Genomic DNA, 13,193 nt, shown 5'->3' on the forward strand with positions numbered 1-13,193 from the left:
GTGTATAAACAAACTAGTCAATTAACTTAATTTAATACTTAGTATAAACAATATACATTGTTTCAATATTTGTATCTAGTATTTCTATATATAAATTTAGAAAGTCTAAATCTAAGTAAGTATCTCATATTTCTTACCATAAATTCTGTAAGTAAGCAAACAGACCACAGTTAAGACAGCTGTCAAGACATAATACTGAAAAGTCAATCCCCTCTCTCCCCAACAAAATGTGGGCCTAGGATTCCTAGGATGCCTGCCTTATTCCTATTCCTAATATGCACAGGTCTGTAAACCTATCACACACACAAAAAAAGTTTGCTTCTAACATCAGTGCTACAGGTGCCTCACAACAGGAAAGAGAGAAGCTAAATCAAACAAGTCTCCCAAATTCTTGTCCAGCCTAGCCCATCAGACCACAGAAATTCACTTTGAATTCTTGTTCCCAGAACCAATATTTCCTCCCCAAACTCAGCCTCCACTGTGTATTTAGAGGCTAGGCTATCACTCAGATGGTACTATGGCTGAAGATCTCTATTTCTCAGAATACACACAGAGTTATCTGATTCTTTAGGAAGTAAAGTACATAATGCCTTTCTAGAGCTAACTTCCAAAGCTGTCTACTTTGATATGAGAATGAAACATGTATAACCTATGTTTCCAATATAAATCTAAATTTAAAATATCAACTTGGGAAACAGTGCCTAAAAATTGCTATTAGGCTATGTAACAGCCTAGGCTACCTATTTGACAATACCAATTAATTCCTTATTAATCTTCTTTTGTAACGTAATTCTGTGTGTGTGGGCGAGGGGGTGGAATTAAACAAAAAAAGGAAACAAGAAACTGAAACATTTCTTTTTTTTTTTTACTTTTCTTACCCAAATCAGAGTCAACGCTTTTATAACATTTTCATTAATATTTTATTGAAACTGTCCTGATGATTTTGCAAAAAACTTTTAAGATTACATACAAACCTGGTTCATTTGACTCAAATACTTAAAATCTACCTTGATTATGTAACTAAAGAACTACATGGGATCCCAGGTCTACTGCAAATGCACGATTAATCTCTGCAGTACTTGATAATATTCTTCAATGTCTTTCTCTTTACTCCTTCCTTACCCTTCTGTCACAGAGAAAGAAATGTCTCTACTCCCTGTTGGGTCAAACCTTTCTAGCTGTGCTGTAGATCCCATATACACTCTTGACTTTTATGGGACCGGAAATAATCTCCATTCTTTCAGTCTTCAGGTCCTTCTGGCAACTCTCCTCTCTAGCTACAAGTGTGCTCAAGCCTGTCCTAACCTAGAGGAAAAATAAAGCACCGATTATCTTTTTTTTTCAAACCAGCCTTGATCCTTAAGCTATCACTTGGATTCTCTGCTTTCCTTCACCACCAAACTTCTTGAAAGGTATTTGAATTTGCTGTCTCTTTTCTCTGATCTTTTACTTCCTCATTTCCTGCAACCTAGCTTTCTTCCACCAACACCTAACTAATATATATTTGCAAATGATATCTACTGCCAAAATTAATGTCATTTCTCCATCATATAATGTGTCCCTTTGGCTCTTGGTTGTCTATCCTGTCCCCTTAAATGCTAATGTTCCCCCAGAGTTCTAATTTTGACTTTTATTTCTTTCTATATACCCACTCAATGGAAAATCTTATTAATTTTTTATCACATAAATATTATGGACTCCAAATATTTCTCACCCTTTCTTCTTTCCCAAATTCCAAAGGAGTACTTCCAACTATATACTTAACATCTACACTTGAACAACCATAGGGATCTCAAAGTAAAGATATTAATCAATCTAATAATTCTTCACCCTACCCACCAGCCTCTCTGCTTCTCTTCCTATGTTTCCTATCAATTCAAAATACTACTAGCTACTGGATTGTCAAACTAGAAACCCAAAATTAGAAATACATTTCTCTTCCTTTAATTTCTCACATCAATCAGACAGCAGACCTGTCATTTTAGGAAGGTCTATGAAATATTCTTCAAATGTACTCATCTTTGCCACCTCGACCACCACTGCCATTAGTTGAGGTGCTCTGCTTCTTGATTGCTGGATTGCTGTAGTAGATTCCCTCCTGACCTCCAGTCCACTTTTCATTTTAGCAACCACTGTTATCTTTCTAAAACATGGATCTGATTATGTCACTCCCTGCTTAAAGTCCTTAATTTTTTCCTCTTTCCTTTAAGAATCAGGTATTAACCTTTTTAAAGTCTTATCTCTTTCTTATTCCTCTCAAGTACTTGAGAGTATTTAGCGTGCTATCATCTCTGAACAGATTATGGGTTTTCACACAGATCTGTGCTCCTATTCTGGAAATAAAATTTGCCTGGACTACCATGCTCAAGGCATAGAACTTCGAACATTTAAAATAAATGGAGAAATGCAAAACCACAGTTTAAAAAACTCACTTATTTTCCAAAGTAACTTAAACTCTTGAAAATATGCTCAAACATGCATCTAGCAAAAAAATTTACCACTACATTTATTCAATATTTGTATAACCAAAACCAGAAACAGTATGAATTCTACAAGGAAAAAAAAAATACATAATCAGCATACGTTTCAGAAATATTTTCACTTCTGCAATATGCTTTAAACTAACCTGCCAGTGCTGAGTGACAGCATTCCACACTCCCACTTTCCCTGTATGACTCGTGGCCACCAACTGGTTACCAATAAAGAAGAGAGCATCTACAGGAACACCCAGGCTGAATACTCCTTAAATGACAATAAAAAATAAAAAGGTTAATCAGTCACCATTTTTAGAATTAATCAAAACCTGGATTAAAAACATCTTAAAGGTGACTAATTTACATTCTCATTACTACAAACTATGTGCTATACGTGTTGGGGACTAGAAATAAGAAACTCACAAGCTCTTAAGCAGCTTACAGAACTACTAAAGCAAGGAAGAGTCTGCTCCAAGCCATCTCATACTGCTGTAACACCTTATCCTGAAGCTTGGTTCCTAACCTCAGCTGATCATCAAAATAACCTGATTGATAGATTTAAAATAAACAAAACAAAACAAAAAGGATCCTGGGATCCATGCCAGACTCACTAAATCAGAAAACCCACTGTATTGTTACAAAATCCATAGGTGAGTTATATGCAGCTTGCTCATGGACCCGATATTTAAGAACTAGTGATCTGAACACACAGACTTGGCAGCCTTAACTATCTAGAATGTGTCTAAATTCTGGAAATAAGCAAAAAGGAGAAAAAAGCAGCAAGAAGTCACATGATACTAAAAACAAACATTCGGGCCTTTTACTCAGAGCTTATTTTTAAACCCCATGTTTTCCAGCACTGCAATCTCCATTTAATTAATTCAAAAGACACTACATCAGGCTTTAGGATTAAAAAACACGAGAAGACAAGACATTACTAAGAACTTACACTTTAGTAGAGAAAAAACTGCAACCAATTATAATTTGATACAATAATAACAGAAGGATGCACAGGGTATAATAGTATCTATGGGGTAAAAAGGGTATGTAAAGGGGGTTGAAAATATATCTTAGAAAAGAAGCCATCTGAGTTGGAGTTTTTAAAGGTTAATAGGAGTCCATCAAATTGGGAGATTGAATATGGGCAAGCTCAGGGAATCAGAGCAAACAGAAGAGTAAGTGTAGGTGAGAGAGGTTGTAAGCAGCACCTATCACACATCAGTAGCAAAAGACCCAGCAATGCCTAAGCAGAGAATTCTAGGCTCACCTTGGTGCGGCATATTGGCCTTATACACTTGTCTCTCTTTAGCAGAGTACTGTACTAGGAGTCAGGAGAACCAGGGTTGGGATCCTGGCTCTCAGAGTACCTTTGTTTGCCACTTTTTTGGTTCTTATCTCAACTACGAAATAGGGTCTAAGCTAAATGTTTCAATGATCACTTGAGCTTAAAAATGTTATAATCGGCCGGGCATGATGGCTCATGCCTGCAATCCCAGCACTTTGGGAGGCCAGGGCAGGTGGATCACTTGAGGTCAGGAGTTCAAGACCAGCCTGGGCAACACACTGAAACCCCATCTCTACTAAAAATACAAAAATTAGCTGGGTATGGTAGCACACACCGGTAATCCCAGCTACTGGGGAGGCTGTGGCAAGAGAATTGCTTAAACCCACAGGCAGAGGTTACAGTGAGCCGAGACCACATCACTGTACTCCAGCCTGGGTGACAGAGCAAGACACTGTCTCAAAAAAAAAAAAAAAAAAAAGTTGTATTCCAATTCTAGCACTTAAATAGCATTATCTTAATCATTTGAAAAACACTTTATGGGAAATATATTTTTATCTAATAATGCTGGGAAATAAGTCTCACCTCTACAATACTGTTTTATATAGATCTTTGGCTGCTTCAAGTATCAGTTTATTTTTAAAAAGTACCTGTGCCAATACAGACAACTTCGTCAGCATTTAGCTGAGAAAAAAAATGCATGAAACCTTGAAGAACTCATGGGAAAAACAAAGCAACTAAATGCAATTATAACATGCTTTAAAAGCATAAGCCAGAAAGATTACTGATTTCTTTTGAATCTTATACTGGTGCTAGGTATTCTCTTTTTGTTCAGAACTGTACTATACACAAGACCAGTGACAAACAACACCTTGAAAACTTTTAATCAGTCTTGTAAAAGCAAGGCATCTAGCAAGAAGACAATACATGACAAAAAGAAACCAAAACAAAAAACCTGCTAAGTATTGCTAGAAGTATCTTCTATATAAACATTTTTAATTATATGTATAAAATCCATATTTATACAAGCATGTGCATGAAACACATTATCTCAGCCCAAAAAACTAGAACAAAATAAAGTACAACACACACACACAAAGCTAAGTCCTTTGCCCAGAATTGGTTAAGAAATGAACCTGCCACTTCAAAGCATAAAGTCATTATTTTACGTTGTATACAATTTTAGGGATTCTACATAATAGTACTTTAATGATGATAACAAACAATGTGAACATGTCTTTTTAGAACATGTGAAGCCAACTATATTCAGTATTATGGGCTACGTGAAAGGCAGAAATGAAAACAGGAAAACCAACTAACATCGATTACTCCAGAGGAGGATGAGGTTCTAGGAAATCAAGAAAGACACTCTGAATGGTCTCACGAAATTTAAAGTGTCACTCCTGCTTAAGCTAAACAATCCTGAGCACCAGCGACAGGGAAGACAACAGAAGTAATGACCAGTTCCTGTCTTAAGGGGCCCTCTTGGTAAAATATTGCTTATAGCAGAAACCCAGTAACTCTCGTCTTATCTAAGTTATAATGAAGGGAGTTCAGCCTCTGGGAGAGCTTTATCATGGATATACCAGCCCTAACAATTTTCTTTGGATAGTGTTGTCATGTTCTGAAGAATATTTGTTAACAACAAATGGCTCCTTTTACAGGGCATGAACAAATTACTATTGTACCAGCTCATAACATAGCTACCTATCAAATTAGCCTTTGAACACCAAGCAAGTAATAAAATTTCTTTCACTTATTGGTATGTTACAAATAGCTACTTGAAAAAGAAAAAAGAAACCACAACTGGTTTACCTTCTGTTTAATTAACAGTGTATTATAATTTCAAAATTTTTTATGTTAAATTTTCTTTTCTTAAAGTTGTTTGGGAGGACTTAAGCTGTCGATCACGATAGAATAAATGGCACCCGATTATTCTCCACTTTAAAACAGCAGTAACAACAAAAAAAAAATGGACAAAATATATGAAACAACTGTTTTTAGGTATTGGACAACAGGCAGCAGAGGACCTGAGAGACAGAAACACACTGACAAGCCCCACATTCCCCCTGGCTTGCTGCATAAGAGTACTTTCTATCACAGCATAGAAAGGTGAGACCTAAGTGATACAGTTTGGTTCTGTGCCCCACCCAAATCTCATCTTGTAGCTCCTGTAGTTTCCAGGTGTTGTGAGAGGAACCCCATGGGAAATGACTGAATCATGGGGACAGGTCTTTCCTTTGTCGTTCTTGTGATAGGGAATGGATTGTCTCACAAGATCTGGTTTTAAAAACAGGAGTTTCTCTGCACAAGCTCTCTTTGCCTGCTGCCATCCACATAAGATGTGACTTGCTCCTCCTTGCCTTCTGCCATGATTGTGAGGCCTCCCCAGCAATGTGGAACTGTAAGTCCAATTAAACCTCTTTCTTTTGTGAATTTCCCAGTTTTGAGTATGTCTTTATCAGCAGTGTGAAAACAGACTAATATATCAAATAAAGACAGATGATTTCCCTGAACTGAGGAGGCGAAGAACTTGAGGCTAGAGTTAGTAGGTACAGTACAAAAAGAAGGGAACTGTGCCAGAGGGGTGGCATAAAAGTTGCATAAGCGTTTCCCTAAGACCTTGGCTAAGGCCTAACTGCACCTGGGCAGGGCAAGAATCCTCAAGGAAAGAAAGGCTGCTGGCCGGGCGCGGTGGCTCACGCCTGTAATCCCAGCACTTCGGAGGCTGAGGCGGGCGGATTACGAGGTCAAGAGATCGAGACTATCCTGGTCAAGATGGTGAAACCTGTCTCTACTAAAAATACAGAAATTAGCTGGGCGTGGTGGCATGTGCCTGTAGTCCCAGCTACTTGAGAGGCTGAGGCAGGAGAATCCCTTGAACCTGGGAGGCGGAGGTTGCAGTCAGCCATGATCACGCCACTGCACTCCAGCCTGGAGACAGAGTGAGATTCTGTCTAAGAAAGAAAGAGAAGAAAGAGAGAAAGAGAGAAGGAAGGAAGGAAGGAAGGAAGGAAGGAAGGAAGGAAGGAAGGAAGGAGAGAGAAAGAAAAGAAAGAAAGGCTGCTTTAGGACTAAGAGGTAACTGGAGATAGCTGCTTTAGGACTAAGGTAACTGGAGATATCAGATATCAGAGGTCATATGTGGGTAGATGGAGTAGTTCCAACTCAATAAAAGTAGAGAGTTCTTGCTGAGCCCCTCTGGCATTCAGTTAAATAAGATTCCAGAAAAGCAACATCTTAAAAATAAGGACTACACCCTTGAAAAGGAGCCCTGCCCTAAAAAGCTAGAAGAGGATACCTACCCCTAACAAAGTACTGAAACAAGCCTAACAGGTTCAAGATCCTTTAGTAATTTAATTGCCTGCCAGAACAAAGCTCATAACTTTTAAAGAAAGGCAACATAATTCATAACCCTACAAAATGTATCACACACAAGTACAGCACATAATCAAAACTCTCTAGACATGTGAAACAGGAAAATGTGACCGAAAATAAAAACATGGTAACCAGATATTGATATTAGCAGACAAATACTTTAACAAATTAAACAGCTGAACATAATGAACAAAAAGACAAGAAATCTTAGCAGAAGAAACAAACTAGAAAATGGAATCAAAAAGTAATACTAGAGCTAAAAAGTCCAACATTTCAGATGAAAATTCACTAGATGAACTTAACTGCAGATTGAATACTGTAGAAGTATAAAAGACATTAAAGGTAGATCAATAAAAGATATCTAAACTGAAGAATGGAGAAAAAAATGAAATAAAAAATCAGGGCTCCCACAACCCCAGGTTAATATAAAGTGATCTAGAAAGCTCAAAAGGAGGAAGAGGGAGCGAGCAAGGGAGAGATGGACAAAAGAGGAAGGGAGACAGGTACAGGCCTCCCTCAACTGTGTCAACCAAAAATGTCTCTAGACATTTTCAAATATCCTTTGGTGGATAAGATTTCCTTGGTTGTGAAACATAAATCTAGAATATGTAAAAAACATTTACAAATAAGTAACAGGACGACAACCTCATTAAAAAGGGCAAATGATTTACAGAGACACTTCTCAAAAGAAAATATACAAACGGTCATTAAGTACAGGAAACGATGCTTAATATTATTAATCATCAGAAAAATGCAGTTAAAGCCACAATTAAAATCACTGAACCATTAAAATCCACAATAATGGCTCAAATTAAAAAGACTGACAATACAAAGTGTTGATTAGGATGTGGAGAACCTGGGACTCTCACACACTGCAAGTAAAAATGTAAAAAGGTACTTTTGGAAAACAGTTTGGCAGTTTTTCTTAAACTTAAACATACACTTTCCATATGACTAAGAAATTCCACTCCTATATATTTACCTTAAGAAAGTAAATGTCCACAGAAAGACTTCTACTTGAATGTTAACTGCAGCTTTATTCATAATATCTCCAAATTGGAAATAAGCCAAATGTCTATCAACGGGTGAATGGATAAACAAATTCTGCCGTATTATTTCAATGGAATACTACTCAGCAATAAAAAGGAACAGACAACTGATACATGCAACAACATGGATGAATTTCAAAAGCATTATGCTTAATAAAAAGCCAGGCACAAAAGAATAAATACTATATAATTCTACTCATGAAATTCTAGATAAAGGAAACCTAATCTATGGTGACAAAAAGCCTAACTGCATAAACAATGCAGTTTATGTTGGACACCTTCTTTCCTTCTGGGAATCTGGAATCTTCCCTCAACTTTATAGATCTTAATAACTTAACCTTATTGTGCTTTATGTAGCAAAACATTTTTGCATAGTATCTATCGGTTGTAGGTTCACTGAGACTGAATACCCAAGAGTTTAAACAAAAAGAAATTGGCCAGGCACAGCGACTCATGCCTGTAATCCCAGCACTTTGGAAAGCCAAGGTAGCAGGATCACTAAAGCTTAGGAATTCAAGACCTGGGCAACATAGTGAGACCCTATCTATACAGTGATTAAAAAATAATAGCCAGGCGTGGTGGTGCCTGCCTGTAGTTCTAGCTACTAAGGAGGCTGAGGTGGGGGGACTGCTTGAGTGCCTGGGCCCAGGAGGTTGAGGATGCAGTGAGCTAGGATCACATCACTGCACTCCAGCGTGTGTGACAGAGCAAGATCCTGTCTCAGAAAAAAAAGGAAAGAAAAGAAGAAAAAGAAATTAAGTATTTTAAATAAAGACGTAAAAAACATTTAATCCAGAAATTGTTTGGTATAGACCTTCAAACTAGAAATGAAAAATCTAATGAAGCATCTCAAAGGTAAGTTACGACATCACAGTGGCTAGAAAAGTATACCCAATTGCTGAGAGACTAATAAAGCCTTGAACAGATGACAATGCTGAATGCCTGCTAGATGAAAAGTCCATGAAGAAATAACATGGTAACTTTTCAATAATACAGTAACTCTTCAATCTAAAGATTTGGCAGAGAGTCAATCTCTTGTCTGTAGAATTGTATTTTTGTCTTGCAAACAGATGAATATATAGATGTGGCTGGACCTCGTATTTTGCTTGTATCCAGCTGGTATTAGCTAGACCTGGTGTTTTACTTGTACCCATCTGGTATTAGCTCCAACTGGTCATTAAAAATCCTTTATGTGAATGCATAGCTACAAACACAGGAAGTGCTGAAATAGTCAAAGTGTTGAAAACTTATATGAATTTCATGGCTTATTCTAGAACATCTGTGTTGACATTTACACTGATGATGCAAAGCAACGTTTGGTAAAAACAGCAGGTACCTTACTTAGCACAAACCAGGACAGTGGCACTAAACTTTACTAGTAACCATTGCATTCTTCTCTGCCATAGACTTTCAAGAACATAAAAGGCCAAATCAAAGATTTAATGATTAAATTAAAGATTTGGCCTTTTATGTTCCCGAAAGTCTGTGGCAGAGAATGTAATGGTCTTAGTAACTAAAGAATGTCCTTGATGAAGCAGTAAAAATTTGTACTGATAAAAACTTAATTTCAACTATATATCTTAATATTCCGTATGACTAAGTACTATGGCTATGTGAAGGAAAAGCACCTTCACAAATGCTGGAGCAAAGAGCTACAGGAGCTGCTCTGTTCATTAAGTACCATTTTAATTTGAGATGACTATGGTTATTCAGAATTGGGTGTTTGGCAGAACTATCCTCAAAAAATAAACAAAGTAAGCCTGTTATCTAAAGGAAAACCACTGATGTTATTTGTTGCCAATGATAAAAATTCAACGTTTCAAGTGAAAATCTGCAGTTTGGAAAACTTTTATCTGCCACAGTGAGTGTGACAACTCCCTCACACGTAGTCAGCAGGGATACCAATGAATGCAATTTTTTTTCATATTATACAATGAAAGGTATCAACATTTGGTAGATCTACATAACTCAGCAAACCAACAATTTCCAAATGCCCAACATCTTATAAAAGCATGTATGATAAAAGATCCACTCAAAGTACAAAATAGTCTGATGGATTTTAATTTAATAGAATATGAAAAGTTCACTGATATGATTTTAGAGTTTTGATAAAGAATCAAAGAAGTATATGCACAATTTTCTGAAAAGACTAAAAAAAGTTTTTTCCAACTACATATCTGTGTAAGATCAAGTTTTCTTCATATACTTCAATCAAAACAATGTATCACAGCAGATTGAATGCAGAAATAGATATCACAGTTCAAAAAGAGATTTACAAAACTGTAAACCAATGCCATTCTTCTCACACATTTTTGGAAAATGAGGTTCTCATTAAAAATGTTACTTAAGTTATGCAATGGATTATTATAACTATATTAACATTTATAAAAATTTCCATTTTAATTTCTAATATAGTAAATACTGATAGAAAATAACCTACAGAAAGGCCGGGCATGGTGGCTCACACCTGTAATTCCAGCACTTTGGGAGGCCGAGGTGGGCGGATCACAAGATCAGGAGATCGAGACCATCCTGGCTAACATGGTGAAACCCCATCTCTATTAAAAACACAAAAAAATTAGCTGGGCGTGGTGGCATGTGCCTGTAGTCCCAGCTACTTGGGAGGCTGAGGCAGGAGAATTGCTTGAACCCAGGAGGCAGAGGTTGCAGTGAGCTGAGATCGTGCCATTGCACTACAGCCTGGGTGACAGAGCAAGACTCAGTCTCAAAAAAAAAAAAAAGGAAAAAAAAGAAAATAACCTACACTTTTTCAGGTCCTGAGTAACTTTTTAAGAGGATTAAGGGGTTCTGAAACCAAAAAGTTTGGGAATGTCTGGTCTAGAAGCAACAACAATGAGGAGCAAGAAAGTGACTTACTCCACATTCAGGTTCAGTGGTTTGAGAGGGGTGGAGAGAAAACAGTGAAAACATCCACCACTAAGTGGGATTCAGGAAAAGCAATATTTTCATAGAGCAGCCAGGTTTCACTTAAAGTGGTGAAAAGATGTTCCCCATGTCTTTTCTAAAACATCATTTTTCCTTCATTATCAGATCATTCCTCCCACATTAAATACTGTGACAGCTCTAGCTAACTGACAGTCCAGGTTAATTTTCATATTCAGTGTCAATCTCTTTTATAAACTTCAAAATATTAATATCATCAAATTGCAACATAAACAAGATTCTTCCTACCAATTTCACTTCCACTTCCCCCATCCTGAACACTCCACAAGATGATGCTACTCTCTGAGGCAACAGCAACCATTTTGTCTTTGTCTCCATGTGGCCCTCCAACCACCTTTGCATTTAAAGCTACTCGTTCGATAGTCCAGTCCAAATATGGGCTCGTAAACACTTGCTGCCATCCTGAAGATTCTTTGATTCTGTTAAGGAAGAACAGGCACATAAGGTAGACTCAGCAGCAATGAAGCAAACGGAATACACATCAATGCACCAAAAACAAAAAACAACAAAAAACAAAAAAAAAACTAAACAGTTACCCATCCACCTTCCTATTACAAATAAAATTTTGTTGATCTATATTGCCTATGAAGCCACAATATTATCCTTGGGGTATTGTATACTTGCATACATAGCACATATAACGACTTGAAAGAGACTATAGTTCTATATTTCCCCAAAGAATAATTTAGTAAAGTCCTCCAAATTTTAAAAAATTTCAGAAACTTTAAAAAAAGATAGTTTCATCTTTCATGTTTCTCTACACACACGCACACACATACAAATGATACTGTCATCTTCTGTGAGTATGAACAATCAGCAAAAATCTGAATTTCAGAATTATTATTCCTTTCAGTTATTAATCAGCTTTTCAGGGTTTATTAACTGAAATGACACATACTGAATCTCTTGCTTTTTGTACTTCAGATGGACAGTCTATCCAGAAACACTGAGTGTATCACATGCATTCCGATACATTAGCACTATTATATAAAAAAGGATAGGGTGCAGGATATCCTCTGAAGACTAGTTTTTAAAGGTCTAAATGCAAAACTGTATGGAACTACAGTTCCATATGACTACCCATATGTAAAAGCTAATGTATTCTTTAATACCTAATTTCTCTAATAAATATCCTGTCAGTTTTTAATAATTCTTTCTGCCCTATCTGAATTTAGGTTTTAAAGAAATGTTTTCTATGAGATTATATGTATAGCAGCCTTCATACATTTAGAGCTTTAGCAGTTACGTAATCATAATAATGAATGAGTTGAACTATGAAGTATCTATTTTTAAACTAAATAAATAATGCAAACATAACTATAAAATTTCTCTTTTGGCTTACCTAAAGAGAATATAGAAGATGAAGGAAAAGAAGCGTTCTTTTGCAAACTACCTGACATTCACTGCAAAAAGCAAACTTAGGTATTCATAAATGATGGTCACCTAAGGGCCTAAATAAAAACACATCAACTTCATTTTCCCTTAAATATGTATGCCAAGTAATACAACTGTAATTCATAAGAATATACAATTGAGCATATTAATTTGAAGAACTAATGATTTCCCTAAACTCCAAAGCAATAGAGAAAAATGTATCAATTTTTCCTAAGCATTGTGTAATTTGTAACCACCCTCTTCAGCCACCAGATGGGATTCATTTGTTAAGATAAACAAATGAAAATACTTAAATACTTACCTAATAAACACTAAAATTCGCTGACATTCTCTTATTCTTTTACTTTCTTAATGAAATTGCTTTCACTTTACTCTAAGGACTCACCCTGAATTCTTTCTTGTGAGAGATTCAAGAACTCTTTTTTTGGGGTCTGGATGAGGACCCCTTTCCAGTAACATCTTCCTGGGAAACCATGAAATGAGATAGTGGAGAGACCCCCGACCCAAAGGAAATAGACTGCAGCACCAATTAGCTGACTTTGGAGTCAAGAACACTTTTCTTTCGAGATTTTGCAGCTTTTAACAACTGAGTAAAGTATACTCTTATAAACAAAATTTGGAGCATATTTCTTTCTCTCTACCTGATTTCTC

At 36.5% G+C, this 13,193-nt stretch overlaps 1 protein-coding gene across 7 annotated transcripts in view; it reads right to left on the reverse strand.

Moving 5' to 3' along the window:
* KCTD3 (potassium channel tetramerization domain containing 3) overlaps nt 1–13,193 on the reverse strand; it is a 54,573-nt gene that overhangs the window by 23,721 nt on the left and 17,659 nt on the right. For all 7 annotated transcript variants that reach the window (XM_009441479.4, XM_514196.8, XM_016938639.3 and 4 more), the window contains 2 exons: nt 11,376–11,566; nt 2,627–2,742 (listed from right to left, as the gene is read on the reverse strand). In XM_009441479.4, the coding sequence (XP_009439754.1) occupies nt 2,627–2,742; nt 11,376–11,566 (307 nt within the window). The remainder of the gene's footprint in view (nt 1–2,626; nt 2,743–11,375; nt 11,567–13,193) is intronic.

This window comes from Pan troglodytes, chromosome 1 (assembly GCF_028858775.2).
Source record: "Pan troglodytes isolate AG18354 chromosome 1, NHGRI_mPanTro3-v2.0_pri, whole genome shotgun sequence".
Classification (NCBI taxonomy): Eukaryota; Metazoa; Chordata; class Mammalia; order Primates; family Hominidae; genus Pan; species Pan troglodytes.